The 22,250-nt window shown below is 38.8% G+C and overlaps 1 protein-coding gene across 5 annotated transcripts in view; it reads left to right on the top strand.

Moving 5' to 3' along the window:
• The window catches only part of FAM171A1 (family with sequence similarity 171 member A1), a 94,539-nt gene extending 72,812 nt beyond the window's left edge, over nt 1-21,727 (top strand). For all 5 annotated transcript variants that reach the window (XM_072854358.1, XM_072854360.1, XM_072854359.1 and 2 more), the window contains 4 exons: nt 361-537; nt 14,237-14,353; nt 16,856-16,970; nt 17,624-21,727. In XM_072854358.1, coding sequence (XP_072710459.1) covers nt 361-537; nt 14,237-14,353; nt 16,856-16,970; nt 17,624-19,325 — 2,111 coding nt within the window. In that variant the 3' untranslated portion in view covers nt 19,326-21,727. The remainder of the gene's footprint in view (nt 1-360; nt 538-14,236; nt 14,354-16,855; nt 16,971-17,623) is intronic.
• Nucleotides 21,728-22,250: the final 523 nt, after the last annotated feature.

The raw sequence follows: 22,250 nt of genomic DNA, 5'->3' as shown, positions 1-22,250 counted from the left end.
TTTCTTAATTATAATATGGGCATGTAAGGCTATAATAAAGGTTTGTAAGATTTTTTTTTTTTTTTTCCATGATTATGGCTGTGATACTGGTACATATTTATTTAAGATGAATTAAGATGAGAAGATATATGCAGGAGATTTTTGCATTGTCATTTTCTTGTCTTCAGAATTTTCCAAAATTAAGTGAAAAATACAGAAGCATATACAACTTGTTTGTTGTGAATTTTGTAAGGCAGGGAGGATTACTACTACCATCCCTTGAGAAATATGTTGGTGCAGTACTGTGGTGTTGAACCACATGGGTGTATCTTAAATTCTGGGAAATTCTGTAGTCACCATGTTCGTTCATTCTCTCGGTAGGAAACAGCACTAGGTATGACCTCACCCCTGTCACTGCAGTCAGTGTTCATCTCCTCAACAGCGATGGGACTCCAATCCCCGTGAATGGCCCCATCTATGTAACAGTGCCTCTGCCAACAAACAGCAACCTGAAGCACAATGCACACGTTCCAGCATGGAGGTTTGACCAAAAATTTGGTAGGTAGCACCTAATCGTGATTCCCTAGATGGCTTCATTTGTCTGAAAGTAATGTCTCACTGCATTTATCATGTTAATATAGTAAGGTCTTCATTGGAGTGTACAGAAATCTGTTTTCTCTCTCAAAGGAGAAAAGACTGAGTTTTATTGATCAAGTAATATATAGTATATATGCAAATTACTAGAGTAGCATTGTGTGACACTTCTAGACAAATTTTTTTGTAAATGTAACATTTTGCAATTATTAAATATTTTATGTGAAAACCATCTTGAGAGAACTTGATTTCACCCAGAGACTGAGAAGCAGAGAGACGTATTCGCTGCAGCATTGAATTGGAAGTCTGGAGAAATGGAAACTAGCCTTATCTTTGCCAGCAGCCAGCTATCTGACCCTTGGTCCGTCTCTTGTCTCTAGCTCAGTTTCCTGCCTGTCAGATAGGAAACTTAATACTGACTTCTTTTGTAAATCACTTTGAGATTGACTAATACTATCAAGAAGGAAAGTACATGTAAATGATTTTAAAAAAGAAAAGCAAGTAAAATTCATGAAATATTTTGAAAGGACAGAATGACTAATCAACATAAGCTGTAAAATGCACTCAGTTTTTTACATTGCAGGATAACTTTTGCTGTTGTGAACAGGAATTTTTCCAGAAATATATGGTTTAGGCTCTCTATTTTTGTTTTGGCTTGTTTTTTTCATGGGTAGTTTGTATACCTCACTGGCCTTCTTTACACCTTCAAGTGTAAAGGATTAAGGGATGCATAAGTCTTGTCCTGGTGATTCCCCTTCAGTTATTCCACTGTGCCCTCTGAAGTATGTACCAGATGGTTGTTAAGAAAAAGAAGTCAAAAAAGAAGAATGGAAGGTGAGAAAGGCAGAGACTGTGAGGAAGAGAGGAAGAAAAAGGAGCCAGGAATGTGGATCTGTGTAGACAGTTGGTGGGGTTTTGTCCCTGCAAGGCAAACATTTTGAGCCAGTTTATGATCACATCCAGAAGTAGAACAACGAGCATGAAACCAGCGTATTGGAGGAAGGGGAGGGAGGAAGAGAGAGGTGAAGGGGGAAATAACGTTTTTGCTCCCTTCCTGCCTCTGTTTGCTGAAAAAGGTGATGTATTTTTGAACAGCATGCCTGATAAATCTTTTGTTAGAAGTTGGCTGTATTAGAGAGTAAAGCAGTAGGATTTAATAAAGAATAAATTTGAATATGATATAAAATTGAATAGTAGAAAAAGAGTGCAATGAATGGATTCGGCGTTTCCCTTAACTGTGGAAATGTCAAATTTTCTTGTGGTGCCCTGGCAGTAAGTTTTGCTACATTCTTCCTGAAACTGATTTTGATTTGTGATTCTAGAAACTATTTTGTTTTCCCTTGTTCAAAAAAAGATGGGGAAGACTGACTCATGCTTACTTTCTCCACAAGAAGCAGTCCATCCCCAAGCCTTCCTGTCAGCTGTGTTATAGCTGCAGCCCGGCTCATTGCTAGTTACTCACTGCTAGTAAAATGGTTCTGATTTTGATTATGGAGCTTTCTCATTTATGGCCAAATTTCCATGCCCCTGCGGTGGGGCCACAAAAGCTCTCTCTTACTGTGGAATATGGTTTTTACTGTTGCATATAAGGAGCTAGTTACCCTATTGTGTGCAGTACATATTAGTATAGATTTATACAGGTTACTTAATTAGTGCTGCAGGCTTGAAGCTCCCAGTCTTGAGAGAAGTTCAGCCTTGTTTGCTTCATGACAAGCTGCTGGAGCACTTGTGCTGTTGGGAGGGAAAGGCATGAGGACCAGTAAACAAAAAGGGGTTTTGTCAGGCCACTTTAGCTTCACCAAGCCATGGAGAGGAAGGTATGGAAGACGTTATGCTTAGGCTCCAGCTCACACTTGAGCTGAAGTAAGCATCTTTCTGTGCAGCTGAAGATGTTGAACAAAGATGCATTTAAGCCCTGACTGCAGCGTGCCAGTTCTAGCAGAATTTTAGCCACATCCCAACCAATTTAAATTAGAGTAGCCTAATTTAATAAGTAGAGCAGCCACTCTATTTTGTGCAGACTACATTAGCACCCTAAGGGCTGTCAAACTAACCATATGTAGCGTGAACATGGTGGTACCCTGTCATTCCCCATCCCTGTTGTGCTTGGACTGTGAAGGGAGGAGGATGGATGACGACTGGGATGGCTCCATGCTGGAGAAATCTTTAACTGGCAAAGAAGTTGTCGTAACCCATTTGCAGTGCCAGATCTGTGCCTTGTCAGGATAAGCCCTCTAACCTCATTATTCTGATTTTGTCTTTCATTTCAGGAGCTGCTTTTTTCAGTGCTAGTTATGTTGCGGTCTCTCCTTAATAGATTTTCAGTGGCTTAAATTTTCACACTTGTATCTGAAAATTTGAGTAAATGCCAGAGATGGAAAACGATGACTATATTACCAGGCAATAATGCAGAGCTTCTCTCTAGTGTATTACAGTACAGTGGGCGCTTGTTCGTGCAAGCCATTGTTTTTGTTTAGAATCCATGTGGTTGTCATCATTACTGCATGAAGTATAATTTCTGCTCTAAAAAGCAGAAATACTTTTCACTTTTAGGGGAGGGAGTGAAGAAGGGACAGAAATACTAGAAGTGTGTTTTAATCCTCAGAATCTCATACATTTTGCTGAGCTCATGATGTACTAATATAAACCCAGTGGCATCTGATGGGAAGTGCAGAGATTTTCGTAGTTTCTACAGAAATTATGTGTATTTGCATATTACGGCAGCCAAAAATAATGGCTTTTTAGGATGTTTACCATAAACAATCTGTATTCTCATTACCACAGTTTCTGTCCTTGAGAGAGAACTGGGGAGAGAAGGGGGAGAACCAGCATAGTCTACTTAAGGCTGAGGGTTGCTCTATTGACACTGATGAAACAGCCAGCCAGAAGAAGCAGGCTGACATCAAAATAAGACAATCTGCTGCATCTATTTTATACTGTTCCAAATGAGATTTTTCGTTACAAAACAAACTTTCTGCCTTGCGTGCACAGCAAGCAAATTAAAGTGGTAATACCTTTTTGAATAATTAATAAAATGAAGAGCAACTATCTATGCCCTGAAGAAGTTTTAGGGTAAACAAATACGTCCAACCTTGTTCTTGTGTTGGAGATACACTCCACCACCTTTCTCTGCAGCATTTCTTAGTGTTGGTAATAATAAGCACAGATGCATTGATGTTATGGAGACGTATACACTAAAACACAATGTAATCATTCCGTGCTGTTGACATACCCATATCTCTTGTGTTTCACACAACTGTGGGAGAGTGGTTTTATTTCATAGTACGCACTTAAAAGTTTGAACATAAGAGATATGGATTCTCATTTTTATAAAGAGGATTGCTCAGTGGGGTTTTCTGGGCTGTTGGCTTTTTTTTTTTCCCAAGTGCTGTCTTGTTTTTCTCAAAATCTGAAGGGGCAGAAAAACTTATTTTTTCTTTATCTGTAAACAGATGGTTGGGATCATGACTTCCTCTCTGTATATTTGCCTTGATGTCAGTAGGATTTACAGCAATATAATTAATGTCTCTATTCTTGGACACCAAATTTCTGTCCAAGACTTCTTTTTAGCCTTGTCCTCTTCAGTCAGAAATGAATGCTACAGATCCCAATAGAAATGAAACTTTTTACCTCCTGTATCATTTCCAGCTCCCGCCAGCTGGACTGAATAACACAGCACTTGCTCAGTTGTATTCTCCTCAGCCCCCATTTAAATGGTTTATGCTTTATGTTAAGGTGTCTGTTTTTCATTGGATTCAGTGAGCAAAACTGTAAGACCAGCATTCTCCATTTTAAGTCCTGAGTTTCATCCCATGTGGTATGGAGGCATTATGTTACACCTAGACCTCTAGATCCACATCTAGAGCTGTATGAAGGACTTCAAAATATTACCAAATATTCCAGAGTGCATAATATGGAAATGGGATTTATTCTTCAGTGACAATATTGATGCATCTGCTAGTTTATTAATCCCACCAAATAACAGGAAAATATTTTCAACACTGTTTTCAACCTTGTGTAGCAAAGGACTCTGGAGTGAAGGGGTTAAACCTCCACCCTTTGGCTCCTCCTCCTTAAAATGTGTTATTTTCTTGGGCACTACGTGTAAATGAAGTGCAGAGTACTGTTTCTCTGTTCTTCCTCCTCCCCGAACACTTGGTGTACATCTTTGATGTGACCTTGTTGGCTTTAAATTACTAGCTTTTCACAGAGGAGGATGTTTCCCCAGTTCCTGAAATCTCAACCATATATTAATGTAAAGTGATGGCAGAATACGGAGAAGAGTATCTTGGGGAACTCTTTTTATAGCTTTATAAAGCACAGTACTTTATGTACTCTGCTGTGCTTGGTCAGTACTTTCTGACTGCCTTTAATGCCATAATAGATTTCTAAATACATTTGAAAGTCTGGTACTTACTTTTTCTGGGTGATGTCCTGCCTTCAGTGGTAAAATTGCCATTGATTTTTGTAGAGTCAGAATCTCCTGATGTTCCTTCCTCAGCAAAATGAAGATAAAGTTTTCTGTCTCAAAAGAAGTCATGAGGATATACTTATGTATAAACAGTATTGGTGCCTACTTAAACTTGGCTGCAGTATGGCTTTGCTGTATTTCATGGAGGTGAAATGATGCTTGGTTTTTGTTCATAGTGTTTATAGGGAGAGAGCGACAGCTACTGTCAGGCAGAATATGTAAGCGGGCTACTGTACATCTACCTGTCTAGTTCACTGCACATTATTTGTAAATAAGATGGTTTATAAAAGTCTGTGATTTAAGCTTCCCATGTGGTAGCAACGATTACCTGCCCAAAGAAAAGACTGACTTATATTTTCATCGTTTAAAAATAAAATGTATTCCTTTTTGTTGTGAATTAAGTTAACTTCTGATTGCCACCACATTCATACACTGCATGACAGACAGAAAATAATCATTTAACAAAGACTTTTGCAGTCTGTTGCTTGATCTGACACTGGGTATGAGTGCATGCCTCTGAACTTGGGTAGATGGCCTGCATTTGGACTACATGCAGCTGCACACATGGCCTGGGACTTCAGGCACTTCTCCATGGGTTTTACTGGGTTTTCTACACGTGAGAAATGGACATGTTCAGGAAAACACATTCCCTGCCCCCAAAAGTTTGTTTAGTATAATCAGACCCAGAACATTTGGTTCTAGATCAGATTCACTGTTAATATGGAGATTTATTTGCAAATTGCAAGGAGAAAACCAAGCCTCCACAAAGTTCATAGTGGTTACATTATTGCTGTAGTTTACAAGTTCCTTGACAATTTGATTTTGACTTCCTTTTTTATCTCAGCTGTGAAGGTTAAATTATTCTTAAAGACTAAATACACTGAGGAATACAGATTTTTAACTAACTGCTCTCAAAGAATTTCATATTTTGTGTGTTGCCATAGAAATGGCAGCTACCAAACCCAGCTTTTTACCATGTACGATGTCTACATAATAGGTGCAGATATAATTGCAGAGTAGTAGACAGACCTCAGCATTGAAAGGAAAAGAAGCTCTTCCTCCAGTGCTTCACAGTGTAGCTCACTGAGGTATGTTCTCACTATCGTGATTCCTCAGCGGATGACAGGAGGCAGTTGTGCTTGTTTATCAATAGGTATGTTGTTTTTACAATGGATGTTGTGGCTTACACATGTGAAAGTGATGTGAATGGATTCTTTGATCCTCTCCCCACCTCATATACCATCTGAGTTGCATTTGTGGCAAAGCAGACATGGTATGGCATGATGGTGGAGCTTAAGAGGACGCTGAAGGAATCGGGTTAGTGCCAAAGTGTAGTGATATATGCAAATAATCTACTATTATGTAGTCAAGGAAGTAAAGCTGGAAGTAAATAGTATGGCTTCTGGAACAGGTTTTAGTAACAGACTATGGATTGTATCATGTAGGTGGGCCTGTAGCTCCACCTACAGAAGCTATGCAGTAGAAGGTGGGAAGAGGTGGACATCAAAATTCAGGAAGTGGAGAAAAGACTGTTATGCTTGTGCAGCTGCTTGAGTTGGAGAGGACTTGAAGATTGGTGGAAATACAGGCAGGAGTGCATAGAGCAGGAGTGTGAAGTGTCTGGGTGGGGCTGGAAGAAGCTGAGGAGGACCTGGGACGGCCTTCCTCTGCGGCCTTGGGATGGCAGATCAAATCCCAGTGTGCATCTGCTTCCACTTCCAGCTTGAAAAATAGAAACTGAACGTGAGCGTGATGTGAGGCTAAATGAAGGAAAAGGCATGCAGTGTTTTGAATTGCCTTGTGCTTTTATTTGTTATTTGTTCTAATAATTTTGTCCAATAACTGACTGAATGTGATTAATAATGTGATAAAGCAAATATTAAAGGCAGTATCTTTCACATACATCAGTAACTAGGGATGGTGATCCAGCAAGCATAACTAAACTTTCTGAAATATAATTATTAACCAGTAATTACATATGGAAGTAATTTTCTTTAGTAAGTCTCTCCTGTTCTGGCATTCTGGAAGGAGATGCTGAGGGGACCAAAGCAATGCAAGCAGTTCTCTGTACAATGTGCCCTGCCTTCTGCCCAGATGTAATTAAAATTATTAAATAATGAAAACGGGCATGCTCTTTTGTTAAACACTTGACAGGTGAGAGATGGCAAAAACTACAAGCCTTCTCAGACACTAGTAATAAATTGAACTGTTAGACTTCCTTGCAAAAATCTTCAAGGTATGTTAAAAGCCTTTTCCTTACGGTACACCAAATAATGGTGGTGCTGCTAGAACAGTAGCACAATTTAGCCCTGAAAGGCTTGTGTAACAAATTCTGTAAGAGTGGAAGAATAATGAAGGTATGAGCTCAGAGCAGGGACGTTTATTTTTTGATGTTGCCTAGCAACTCCAAAACCAAAATTGTAATATTAACTTAAATGCTATGAATTTTTAAACCCGTGTGTACTGGGGGGAGGAAGAGAGTAATCTCTACCAATATTCAAGAAGGAATTTTTCAACTTCCAATTTCAGTGGCTTTTAGCTTTTTAGAAAATGAACAAAAGTAAAACCAAAAAACCCATCCTTTTGTAGTAAAACTTCCTATGCTGATGCAGATTAGAGGTGATTTTCGGTTGGAAGAAATCTGATAAGCAGCTTTCAGCTGGTAGAATGAAAAGCTACAATTTATGTATGTCAGAACATGCTTTAGGAAGTTATTTCCACAAACTTGCCCTTGATTAACTCTCCATAATAACATTGCCATTTGAAGTGTCTAAATCAATTACTTCTAGAAACACTGTTAGTATGTTTTGAATATCCTTTGCTGTCCCACGCTCTCTCTGATAACAGCCTGCCTCATTCCTTTTGACACGTACATCTCCATTTACCTGTGAATCTCTGCCTAAGCAGGGCAATCTTACAAGACATCGTAGACATCACAGAAGAGATCTGTGCTGAAAGAAAAGCACTTCTCATTAAGGAATATTTATTTAAAACATCTATGCTATTAAGTAGAACGGTTAAAAGTATCTTTCTTTTCTTTCCAAAACTCTTTTGTCCAGGGAAGATAATCTTGTGAATAAAAATACATTCATATAATGGGATTATGCTTAATTTGCTCTCTGGCTAATTAAATCCTCTTATTTGTCAAACCTATTGGATGGAAATAATTCATGCTGTAAATAGCACAATTTTGGTTCCCTGCGTGAATGGGATTGGATGATCCTATCACCAGTTAAAAGAAACAAAATAAAAAGCAAACAGTATTTGTTCAATGGAAGAGTTTCCTACCAAAAGCTCACATGTAAAAGTAATTTATGGAAAAAACCCCACCATAGCTACCATATATTTAAACACTAGCAATATTTAGACTTTATGACTGTCCTTGGGGGAAGCTGCTGGCTACAGCACGCTCCTCTGACAGTCATTTACCAGCACTGGTTTGATCAGTGATAGGAAGAATGCACAATCAAAGTCAGCAGAAGTCACTGCAGCAGTAATGATCTGGGAGGCTCTGAAATGGTCAGCTTGGAAAGTTAAACCTGAAGTAAGCAGTATTATACATCCTCCCAGAGAGCCGAGTTCTGGGCTGGGGTGCCAGCATGCAGACTGCCCTCGCAGCCAGCAGGCACGGCTAAGAGGGGAATTTGTCTCCTTTCTTCTTGACTTTGATAGCAGTCACATGGGTCTCTCTAGAGCAGATGGCCTGGTGCGGCAGTCCTGCCTGAACGAAGAGTGGTCCTGCTTCACGTAGGCCAGTAGGAAGTTTGCCATTTGCTTGAGCTGGAGCAGCGTGGGATTGTCAGCATGCACGGTCACACACATGTAAGTCAGAGAGGCGTACGATTCCCTGGATTTCACTGCAGATTAATTTAAAATAATAAGGTCTAGCTTTAAAATATGGAAGTAATGTCTTATTCAGAGGCGTCGGGCATCTAGACTACAAAAGCAGATCCATTCGTGCTGCCTGGATCCAGCAAGCTGTCACACTGAATAGTTAGTGTATTTGAAGACAATAGGACATCTCTTTTTCTGGGCAGACTGGCCGTACGTGCAGTGACCTGGTTGTGCAGGGAAATAGTCTAGAATAGCTGTTCTGTAATGGCTTTTCTGCAATAGCTGCCCATCTGGACACTCTCCTTGCTGAAAGTGCCATTTTTCAATCTGATTTAGAAGTAAACTAAATTAAATTACAAACAGGCGTTTTTAGTGCAGCATGTGTGTTGAAACAGAGATTTAATATGCAAACCTTTTGCTGTTAAATTTACTCATGATAACCCCCTCTTGCGCTATTAGCAAGTCCTAAAAGCTGCCTGAGATAAGTAAGCATGTTCATCAGAATCAAAGTTACTGCAAAGTATTAAGATGCTTCTCTCTAGCAGAATTTATTTATTCTGAATTTATTTATTTATTTATGAATTTATTTCTGCTGAAATCTTCAACTTGTCTCTGATATTTGGGTATTTTTGCAGCCAGATGGAGCTCAGCTTTCTTTATCTGATTAGTTTTTGATTGTATTTCTTTTAAAGTACTCTCATTTTTATATTCCTTGTAGTGTTAATGATGGTAGTTCTCTTACCTTGCTTTTAAGTTATATATATGAAGGAGTGCTGGGTAGCTGTTTTATAAGCTTTTTAAGAAGAAATTTGTTAAATGACACCGTTTATTCCAAAAAGTCAGTAACACTAAATATAATTTTGGTGAGGAAAGAGTTAAGAAACTTCTTGGTTCTCCCCCTGCCATCAGTTTGAGCCAGGAGACAGCTCCCCTGACTTGAATCCTGGATCAGCATGTTGGCTCCACTGAGCAGTAATAGAGGAAAAAGAGGAAGAGAAATGTAAAAATGATCTATAAGCAAGAATGTCTCTATATATAGAAGTTTTCCGTGAAGCACCAGACACTCTTTAAGAATTAATGGCAAATTGGCCCAAATCATACCGTGCTTACAAACTATACTGAACTTGCTGTTTCTGCTCCAAAGATGCATTGACATGTTTTTTTTGGAACTACACAATCAGTCTTGAACAAAAATGATCAGTTCCATTACATCCAGTTATTTGTACTGCTTTTTATTTATAATCCTGTATTGCTTGTTACTTAACAATTATTGCACATCATGTATAAAACTTAATAAGCAGTGAAGCTAGTTGATTGTGCTGACTTGGGCGGGGGGAGGAAGTAGATGTTATAGGATATTTGAAGAATAACAAATTAAATTATTGTAACACTTAGCCATGCAGGGAGGTAAAGCCTCTCTTCCCTCCTAAATCCTTCTGCTTAGTTCTCCAGCAGTTGTAATGCCTGCACAGAAAAAAATGAATGCTGCTTGCCCTTACTCCATTTGCAGGCTAGTGGATAGAAAAGGACAGAAAAATGGAAGAAGTTCTTTACTCACTGCCCCTCAGTCTCTTCCCTTGCTTACAAGAGCAAGTATGTGAGGACACAGAAGAGGGTAATTAGCTGCATTTTTAGAACAGGAAAACATCTTGTTTCCTGCTGCAAGGAAGAATCTGGGATGGGATAGGGAGTGCGTTCTCAAGGCTGCACAGCAATGAAGTCTTGCTTACTCAAGGCAGCTTTAAACGCTAGGAGCATAGCCAGTAAGTACAATGCGATTGGGTTTTGCTTGGTAGAAGGTCCAACATCAGTCATTAGAGCAAGGCATTGCATGTAGGGAGCTACAAGAACACTGCTTGGTGTTTAATGATAGCTGAAAAGCGACCAGGATATTAGAACCTATAAAGGATGAAATATGAAAGAGACCTGGAAACGCCCCAATGGATTTGCAGAATACCAAAGGCACATTGGTTCCCTCCAGTAATACTATGTTGGCTTTCGGCTATTTGATCACACAAGAAACAATACAGGACTTTGTGTTTCAACTGTTTCCACACAAACTTGTTTTGCTGCTGCTGTTGTGAAGGATGGAGCTCTTTATTCTCTTCATCCCACCATGCAGGAGGATGCTCTGTTTTATTACTGGACTATTGGTAAGAGATGGTGGAAGAGGCAAGTTTATCACCAAAGTGCTGGACCAGGAAAGTATTAAAAAAGGCAGCTGATGAGATTGTGTACCGGTGGTTCCCAGGAACCAGCACTTGGTATTGTCCTGATGAAAGAACTTGGGACAGTGTCATTTAAAAAGTAATTCTTTTCTAGCTGTCATCACATACTAATGTGTAGGGTATGGTCAACAAAAGCTTCATCACTCTTGTTAAAAGATTACCAGTATCGGATATATCCTGTTACACTTTGGACATTCTTAACTGTCCATAACAGAGTGAGGGAATTACATTTTTCCCTAGTGTTATACAGACGAATACATTTTCTCGAGTATATCCAGTGGTTAGCAAAAACGGGTGACCAAAATGAGCAGAAGACAAGCATGAAACCTGACTGACCTTGTGCAGTAGGCTCTATTGTTTGCTTCCATTGCAAATACAGGGATTCCTTTCGTTGCTAAAATATGAGCAATCTGAGCTGCTGCTTGTTTGGCAGGATGGCAGCTGAGCTCTGCTCGCAGCGATAAGAGTGCAGCCTCTGTTAGCTTCTTGATCGCTGCATTATGCAAGCAGAGTATTACTGAGCAAAAGGCTTTTAAAGAGGCATTCGGAGGATTGTGTTCATTAGAACGCAGTGTAATGTGAATAAGGCAAGCTGGACACAAGTTCCCCCTAGTGAGGGAATGAATAATAGCTTCTGCACAAGGAGGTAACTATAAAAATAGACTACGAAGATAATGAACTTTCCTAAATTACATACATATGGTTTCTGCTTGTGTGTGAATTTAAAGGGCTTAGAGACAGTAAGAGAAGTATGGGAAGCATGGCGAATTCATCACCCAGGTCCTTCCATTCTTTTTTTTTAATCAGCACTTTTATATCTCTTTTAGTCTTAAGGTTTTGTTTCACACAGTTGCGTATTTGAATAGTTGGTGCATATTCTCATTGTCTGAACCTCGCAGAAAAAAAAAAGACAAAAAGTTTAAGCTTACAGGAGTTTTCTTACCAAATGGCATTTTAGGCACTAGATAGAAGCAGTTTTTGACCCTATGTGCTATTTTTCACCTTGTGGTTCAGGGCTCTTAGTATGACATCTTCCCCACAAGTGCATGGGTAGAAAATCTGAAGGGATAGTGGCCATCTTAGTGGAGAAAATGAATCTACTTTTCCTAGTTTTTCCAGAAACTTTACACATAACTGTGGACAATTCAATTCTATTCTTCCTGATAATGTTTCCCTAAAAGAGATAAACTAATGGCTACATCAGGATGTTCTGATAGGATGGTTATGGATGCCATATGTGTAAATCTGTGTACACATATTTTGGTCCTTTTGGTATTGTGAATCAAAATTACTTGTCTTGTGTGACTTTCTTTATGAAATACCAGATTATTGCTACCCTACACAGACTGGAAATGATACTTGGAAAACTGAAAATTATGTCAGTAATTCCTTTCCCCTGTTGCCCACAAATTCAGTTTGGTTGCAAATACAGAGTCACTATCTGGTAATAATAGTCACCTAGATCTAGAAATCCTCTCAAACGTGTATTTTCCTAAACCTTTCACTATATTCAGATGGGTTTATTATTAGCCAGAGATGGTGGACTTCAAGGGTGTACTTACATAGGAAAAATCAGTAGTAGAGAGGAAATAAATACTCAGAAAAGCCATTCTCATATGTACAGGGTTTGCACAGATGGATAATCTGAGGAACACAGAGGAAATCTTCAGGATCTCAGTGGTATTTAAAACACAAAACAACAACAGCATCTCTTCTGTATGTTCTGCACTCACTTCTAAGTGTTCAGACGACTGTCATCCACAAATGCTCGTGCTTAGTCTGAGTGACGTCTGATGAAAAGCACCGTTTTGGGAATTACATGCAGGAGACTATTTAAAGGAAAGGGAATCACAAGTACACGATGCAGCTTGCCTTTAAAAGTGAGCATTTGAAGCTGAGTAAGGTAAATGCAGCATTCTGTCCCCCCTTCGCACAGAAATACAGAGCTGCGCTCCGGAGGTACATCCCTTCTCTGTACACAGATCAGCTGTACTGGTAGTGGCCACCAAAGTGTGTGAAGAACCTCCTTAGTGAGTTAATGCCCGCTGTTACAGCACCCACTGGAGATGCCAAGCCAGGACTGGAGCTTCAGGAAACGCTGCTTGGTGCCGGGGGTGGCTGCCCAGCGACTGCTCTCAGTGTCCAGGCCAGCAATTCTGTGTTTCTTTCAAAGAGAATAAATATGGGAGCAGTCTACAAGCCATACTGGACATTTGATATATCAGAAACTAAGGTGAATTTTTTCTCCTCCAGACCCAGAATCGGAGGTCTTAATGAATTACAAAAAGGTATACAGCTGATTCAGTTGTAAAGGTTTTTCGTAGCCCAATTCTTGCAACAAAATTTATCTTCTGGAAGTAGAACAGCTCTCAACTAGTGCAGATCGTCAATCTGGACTATTTAAGAGTGACATGTACTTAAATACATTGCTTTAAAATTGTCAATCTTATTTATTTTGAAATGATCATTGGATAATTCTAAAAAATCTATTACATTTCCTTTGAGAAACATGTTTTAAAAAACTCATCATCCATTACCAAACAGTATTCCTGGACGTATACACATTCTGAATGACTAACGTTGCTGAATCAAAGTGATGGTGCAACTTAATTCCACATTTATTGGCAGTAACATTCATAAGCTTGTTTTCTATATAGGAAAACCAACATTTTGAGGAAGTATTTTCTTCAGTCTTCTAGAAGTTGACAGCCAGAGCTGATAGAAAGGTGGTGTGCAGAACTCACGTGTGGTCTGGGAGATGTTATGTCTCTTGAAATTCAGTTTTTAAGTGGGCTGTCTACATATAATCAGTTTCAGGAATACCCTTCTTCAAATAAGGGGAATCTACTATGACAATAATTATTTTCTTTTAACCCTTTTTGAAGATTTATTAGTTTTATTTAATCTTAAATGTTTTTTGCGTACAAAGCTTCTGAGAAGGCCGCAGGGATGACTGCTTGCGGGACCTCTCAAATGCCAGTGACAAAAAGGCACCATCTCCCACTTCACAGCAATGCACACAACCCCTACAGCACATTGACAGGTTTTGTTACTGCCTGCTTTTCCACTTGTTTGCAGAGGAAGGTGTGAGTATATCTGTAACACCTTCCTACAACCTTTACATTTACAGGGACATGGCTGAAGAGTAGTTTGGGCCTTGTACAACAAGAAGGAAATCAGTTGACTTGGACTTATATTGCACCTCAGCTGGGCTACTGGGTTGCAGCTATGTCACCTACTATCCCAGGTAAGATGGAATTGAATTTTATTGATATTTGCAGCACTGAGTAATTATTTATTCATATATAATGTTTATATTTTTCAGAATGACCTCATCTGAGATGCCACAGCTTGATCAATAATGGATTATTAGAGAACAGAAATCTGAAAGTAAAGGGCTAAAATCTTCTGGGGATTGTGGGGGGCAAACCTTGTGCTCAAAATCTCTGAGTCATTTTAACGGGAAGCTTTTTAAAGTGTTCCTGCTTTGATGCATTTATGTCACCACTGCCTGGTTAGAGCCATTGCTAGAAAATGAGGGGAGTTGTAACATCAATGTGTTGGTGTTCCAGCAGGTAGAAAAATACATGCTGTGAAGTTTCTGTACAGAAACTCCCAAAGAAAAGGATTCACCTAAGACCAACATCATCCTGGGTTAGACGTTTACTAATGGATTGATTGATTGTAACTCTTTTTTTCTTTTACGCTGAAGATGCCCATTTTGCCCTGACTTATGCTTTGCATCATCTTGGTGACTGATTAATTTACACTGCGAATAACTTAGTGTAGAAGGTCTAGGAAGTGTATTAGCAGAGTGGCATTAGTAGATGAGCTGACTGGTTGCCATCTGCAAGCCTCTTGGCATAACTGTAGAAAATCACTTTGAACTAGGCATTATATGTACTTCTGTGCCTGTGGAGATCATTAATGTTGCAGCTCGCTCTTCCTTTTTTCTGCCTTTGGCTGCCTTGGATTTCTTAGTATTAGTTCTTCAGCCACCAATAATCAGAGATACCTTTGTGTATAAAAGAGCCAATCAATCAAACAAAAAACTCCTCCTCTTACAGATTTTCTTTATTAGGTTTTCTGGATGAAAACCAAATACAGTAGGAACGAAAACATTCTTGCCTCAGCTGTGCAAGCTAATATCTAACCAACAAAACAAACTCTAATATGAGGACTGTTTTTAAAGTTTGCTTGTATATGCCATGAAGTTGTTTCATGATATGCAGAGCATTTGGAGGTTTTTGCTGTGTTATACCTTATGCAAGCTTTTTATTTAAGGTTATATTAAATGAAACTGCTGGAATATTCAGCTGATTCATTGCTGAACAGTTTAGAGGCAGGTGCAGATCCGAATAAAGTATCATATTGAATTTAATGGAATTTTACGAAATAATTGTACTTTAAGAAAAAGCAACTGCTCTGAACCAAACATTTCCCAGTACAACTCTGTCCCAGACTGCAAGGAATTTACATGAGTCATAAAACTGTGCCTGTAACTCTAAGGTTAGAAGGCCTGTAACTCTTAAAAGGAGAAGGCTTATTTGTCCTTGCAGTTTAACTTGTATGGCAGAATTTCTCCTTGTATTTTATTTTTCCTTCTTTCTGAGGGCTAGATCTGGGTTCCTAAAACTTTGTTGCAATGGGAACAACATTTTCATGAAAAATTCAAGTGATTTATCTCTTCTTCTTTTTGCTTAATGTCCTGCAGCAACAGTATCAATCAATTATGTAAAGGTAGTGGCAGGACAGAATGTATAAATATTTAGATTTCCCAAATGCAATATACTTGATGTTATTTTTAATCAGGTTAATATCTTTTTGCTTATTTTATCTCCTCATTGAATCTATTTGATTTCTTATCTCAAAAAATGGACAAAAATGAGTTTTGTATTCCTAGCAGTGGCTCTACAGACCACTCAAGATCCACAGATGAGGTTTTACAAACCTCACGATCTAGAACCTTAACGTTGGCCAAGTTTGCTGTCCTTCACAGTACATGCATGTTACTCTGTCAGCTGGTGCTGTACCTCCTGCTGTACCTGAAGATGAAAATTTGGGCCTTTATTTCAAAATCATGATAAGGATTTTACAAACCAACAGGGTTACACATGCATAATTGTGAACAGATGCTGTCCACATGTATGCATTCCTTTATATGTTAGAACATTTACTAAGCATTATTGAAACCTGGAGTTACAACACTGTTTCACTAGTGGCCTGGTTTTTAAAGCTACTGAAGATGTGCTTGGCTTGGCTTGATCTAGATCTAAGAGCACCAACACATCTTCCAATGAACCCTGTACTGCATTGTATGTACTGTTTAGTGCAAAGCACCACAAATGTTGTTAAAGAGAAGTTGTTGGCCACAGTGCTGCTACATGCATTACAGTGCTGGAAGATGCTGTGATGGCTTTTCTCCAGAGATGAGAGCTTTGGTGCACTGTGTCAGCATCAGGACCTGGAAGGCAGCATTCACTGATGCATGCTCCCATTGAAACTAACTGCTTTTCCACAGAATGATCTATTTGGACTTGCAGTCATGAAAACCAGCACATGCTTTCTCCACAACTTGCTCCCTTCGCCAGAGATGGTCTGCTCAATAGGCACCAGGACTATGAGCAGCAGTGTTGCTCACTTAGCACCCTGATAACAGGGGAAGATGTCCCTTTCTTTGTTTAAAGTGTTGTTCCTCTTCCTGTTTGCAGGTTGTTACAGGTCTAAATTCTCTTTTCTGGCCTTCCAGGTCCCGTTGTAGCACACGACATTACCAGCTATCACACAATGTTTCTTTTGGCAATTTTAGGAGGGATGGCTCTCATACTTCTAGTCTTGCTGTGTCTGCTTTTGTATTATTGCAGGTAAGATTCACCATCCTGGTTACTTAGTTCATGTTGGAAGCGTAAGCTTTTTTGTGCTCATGAAATTAAAAGATTTTGTATGGAAACATTTTTTATTTGGGGAAAAAAAAAAGTAAGCAAGCACTTGAAGAAGAAAGAAACAGATCAAATTGCATATGTTCCTGGTTATATGCAGCATATACAGTTGCTGCTTTTGGTAAGATGGTGGTTGAATGAATCGCACAGACCTGTACCTGTGTTTTCCTTGTAAGATGTTCTAAAACCTCCTATCGAACATAGGCATAGGTCCAAGATCTCTGTCATTGTACCTGTTCTGCACTTGCAAGTGATCTTTTTATTAGTCTTATATTAAAATGAATGTTAAACTTTTATCAGCAAGTGTATATTAATGAGTGATTTTGTATTTGCCTCCTCCAGACATTTGCTCTGATTTGTAATTGGTGCTTGAGATATTTCCCAATTGACATTAGTTATTTTTTAATTTTATCTTCACTGCTGGGATAAGCTTTTAATTGTTAGGTTATGTAATAAAAGCTCAGTTCCCCTAATATTAATCACTGCTTAAAAATCTCCCATTAAGACACACTTGCTGTTCTTGTTTCTGTGTACAACAGTCATAAACGTGTAACTTCTTTTGTTACCGGCTTTTATAGAAGAAAATGTTTAAGACCACGTCAGCATCATAAGAAACTGCAACTTTCCACAGCACTGGACACTTCTAAGAAGGATCAAGCAACCTCTATGTCCCATATAAATTTAATATTTTCACGTCGTGAGTCAGAATTTCCTGGCGGGCTGTCTGTTGCTAGCAATGGACACACTGAAAACTCAGGTGCAAAGGAATTAATCAGTGCTGTCCACATGGAGATGGTATCACCTAGTGGAGAAGCAGATATGCATACACCTATGCTCAAACACTCATTCAGTACTTCCCAGGAGTTTAGCTCCCGAGAGGAACTGCTCTCTGACAAGGAGAAAGACAAGAGCAGAATTTCCTTGGATGATCTGACTCCCAGTGGGTCTCTAAGAAAAGACTACCACAAATCAGCAGATAGTTTTCCTTTAAAGGCACGAAAATCTACAGAAACAGCTGAAGGTTATGAGTCCCCTATCAAAGATGAGTACAGGAGAAGTTACAATGCTATGCTGTCTCAGCCTTTATTTGAAAAGCAAGAGAGAGAAATTCAAGTATCTATGAACCATATTGCTACTGGAAGTAAATACAATATTCAGGAACAAATATACCCCACACCTTCAGCCCCTGAAAAAGAGCTGCTGGACTGCAGACCTACTGATTGTATGATGTCTCGTTCAGTTGATCACCTTGAAAGACCTACATCTTTCCCTCGACCAGGTCAGTTAATCTGCTGCAATTCTGTTGACCAAGTCAATGACAGTGTTTACAGAAAAGTTTTGCCTGCATTGGTCATCCCAGGTCATTACATGAAATTGCCAGGAGAACACCCTTTTGTTAGCCAGCCACTGGTTGTCCCAGCTGACCAGCAGATTGATATAGAAAGACTTCAGGCTGAGCTTCCTAACCCTCATGCACGGCTTTTTCCACACACCCCCCAACAGCTGCAACCCCAACAGTTAGCATCCCAAGCAATATCTCAGCAACATTTGCAAGATGCAGGTGCAGCTGAGTGGAGTCAACAAAATGCTTCCATGTCTGAATCTATTTCCATTCCTGCCTCACTTAATGATGCATCCCTGGCTCAAATGAATAGTGAAGTGCAGCTTCTTACAGAAAAGGCTTTGATGGAATTAGGAGGTGGAAAGCCATTGCCTCATCCTCGAGCATGGTTTGTTTCTCTAGATGGACGTTCAAATGCTCATGTTAGACATTCATACATCGATCTCCAAAGAGCTGGTAGGAATGGGAGTAACGATGCCAGTTTGGACTCTGGTGTTGACATGAATGAACCAAAATCTGCCCGAAAGGGAAGAGGAGATCATCTGTCTGCACCACAGAGTCACCCACCAGTGCAAGAGCACCAGCAGAGAGAGCGGAAGGTTTCAGATAGCACAGCTTACACACAACTTGTGTACTTGGATGATATGGACCAAAGTGGCAGCGAGTGTGGAACAGCAGTTTGTAGCCCTGAGGACAATGCTCTACGATGCCTACTAGAAGGCACTAGTAAGAGAAGTGGCGTGCAGCTGCCCAGCCTGCAGGAGGAAACAAGAACTGTGGATACCAAACCAGAGCCATTAACTAGTCCTGAACATGGAACATCAGTTCAAGATGATGAGGAGGATGAGGAGGATGAGGAAGATGACCAAGGTGAAGATAAGAAGAGTCCTTGGCAGAAACGAGAGGAAAGACCACTAATGACTTTCAATCTAAAGTGAGCTATTGTGAAAATCCACCATTCAGTGGAGTATAAAATTGCCAAATATTCTTTCTGTGGAAGTGCTTGATTGGGTTTTTTTTCTTTTTTTTTGTTGTGGAGAGAAAAGAGAAAAACAAACTGTGGTGAGCAACATTTGAAAGAACTTAAATGCATTACTGTGTAAATGTTAGAAAAGAATTAAAATCATTCCTCTGATTTAATGGCTGCCTCCAGTGAGATAGCTGAACAAAGAGTGTGATTGTTATTCCATATACTTGATATTGGTCATCCAGGATGTTGAAAATACTGACAAATTGTTTTGGTTGGTTTATGACCTCAATCTCCTTATGAATGGGAGCTGGTAAAGTTTTTGTTTTGTAGGCCAATTTTATGTTGATAATGCTACTGAAAGTATCTTAAAAACAAGAGTTTGACACATGGTGTCCAAAATTGTGCATTATCTCAATGAAAGGCTATGCATTGCTGCTTTTAGTAATATGTTGCTTATACTATGCTTTTCTTAATTTTACAAGTTGGTTGTAAACATTTTATGTCCTTTATTATAAACTACTCAGCAATTTATTTTAATGTAAAACTGCAGGAAACTTGAGTAGCATCCCTTAGCATTGAAGCCTTTTTATGAAACCAAACTGAACTTTGTGTCGACTAAGATTCCTCCAATTCTGGTCCCATTTACTCAAAGTGCCTTTTTTACAGTAACAATGAACAGTCCCTTCTTTTGCTAACTCCTTTTAATTGACCCCATTTGGGATTTTATAAACTTCTGAACTTCTACCTTTTATTTTAAGCTGCATGCCAAGAGTTCCATTTTGTGCTGAGCATTTCTCATTTCAATACAGTGTATTCTGTAGCTATCATGTATATTGTGGATTCTGTTTAGCCAGGATAGACTTAGAAGACATTTTAAAGGGCCCAGAGTAGCCAAGAAGATAGTTTCATTGACTGTATATATTGTTAGTTTCCTCTGGAATCATATGAGCTAATCATGCTCATATAAAATGGACTATAGACCGAGCAAGTGGACTGAATGTGTCTAGAAAAATTTTTTGGGGAAAAAAAAAAATAATGTACTATCCAAAAGTGCCAGAATGACTCTTCTGTGCTTTCTCCATACAGAGCTGCTTGGTTATCCAAAAATTATAATTGAAAATAAACTGCAAAAGATATCTTTGTGGATTTTTTCCTCTGTTGGTGGTCATCACATTATTTTATATTATTTAATAGAAAAATACTTTGGTTTCACTTTTGCTGTGCATATTTATGCTTGTGTGACTTACACACTTATGCAGTTCTCATGAACTTCAGTCAGTTCTGAAATTTAGACCCCTTTTCAGAAAAGCATCCTCCCTATCTTGAGAAATATGTAACTATTTACTTAAGTATCACTGAAGACTTTGAAAATGAAATCCTGGTGTCGCCAAAATTCTCTGTGGAGTCACGCTTCCTGTGGGACAAGTTTTCTTTCTGAGATTTCTGCGGGTACTCACACTTATTGCACACTTCTGACTTCTTCGTGAATTGGGTTCAAAGAAGGGAAAGTATGTGACTTCCACTCTGTGGAATCCTTCGTATACATTCAGTTTATCATGTTTCATTCAATTATTTTTATCCAGCATTAGCAGCAGTCATGCTTAACAAAGTTAATTATTATGTAATCTCTAAAGTGATTAGAGAAAGTGTTATATAGTTCCTATCTAATTTTTAGTAATAAGCCCTGACTTGGATTCATTGCTCTTTTTTTCAGTAGATTTCAAGGTTTTCTTAGGAGGCCAGTGTTGTAATTTCTGTCTTACTGAATGTCTTACCTGGGAGTCTGGGCTCGAGCCAGGAACTGAATCCTGATTTCCTGGTTCCTAGTCCAGTGCTCCTCTCCATCCACAAAGCCACATCACCTCTGTTTTGCTTTAATTCATGTTTGGAAGTGGTATATGTTGTAAAAGAAATCTAAAATAAAGTTTGTGGAGTGCATTGAATATTGAAATCACCGTATTAGCATAAGTTATGCTCTAGTCATCACATGCGTTCCAGGTCCTTTCCTTCCTGTTCTGTTTAGGAATTTTGCTACTGACCACATGTGAACTGGCTCTGGGGTCTGGGTTACTTATTGTCAGTCTGTGCAAGGTCACTGAACAGAAAGATACTACTATAAAGGAATAGTATTTATCAGATGTCAGTAAGTGGTGGTAATACAGTGTCACTTATTAATCAGAATGCTGCATCAAGTAAACATTCTGGTTAAAATTTCCGCATACTAGAATTATTATGCTATTTAATTTTCAGCTTTCTGTTGTCTTAAATCTGTCATTTCTAATTACATTCTTCAGATTCCTTTGCAAACTTTCCATCATTATTATCTTGTAAAGTGAGATTATTGCTATTAAATTGCAGTGGTTTGTTTCTTTAATTGTGTTGGTTTTATGTTCAAAACACATGGTTTGATGGTTTGATGATTTGTGGTCCTAATAGAGCAAATATATTTGAACAAACACAATGTGGATATTTTGCAAATCTTCTTTAAAATAGCATTTTTTAAATTGCTGTGATATCACCAGCCATATAGTAGTTTGATTTTGCAGAATATATAGTTTATGAAATGTAATTCTCCATATATCCAACACATCTAAGCCACATGTTAAATGAAATTGGAACAGAGTAACACAGATCAGATTATGGGTTGAGGTGAGAGAGTGTCCATTGTACACACTTTGTCTAATCTTACAGTCCAGTGACAAGTTTGGTGTTTTAGTTTTGAAAAACATACTGAGGAAGATACTTTGGTAAAATATGAAGAAATTTTGTTACTTATATTTTGCAGTTCCACAGTGAAGCAAGTACCAATAAAGGTTATAAAACATAGAGAACAAAGTATAACTTGAATAGGTCTTGGCATCAGCAGCTCCAAGTGATCTTAGTCCATGTAGAA

Source organism: Ciconia boyciana, chromosome 2 (genome assembly GCF_034638445.1).
Source record: "Ciconia boyciana chromosome 2, ASM3463844v1, whole genome shotgun sequence".
In the NCBI taxonomy this organism is placed as follows: domain Eukaryota; kingdom Metazoa; phylum Chordata; class Aves; order Ciconiiformes; family Ciconiidae; genus Ciconia; species Ciconia boyciana.
The sequence above is the reverse complement of the archived record's forward strand: the minus strand, read 5'-3'. Positions and strand labels throughout refer to the sequence as shown.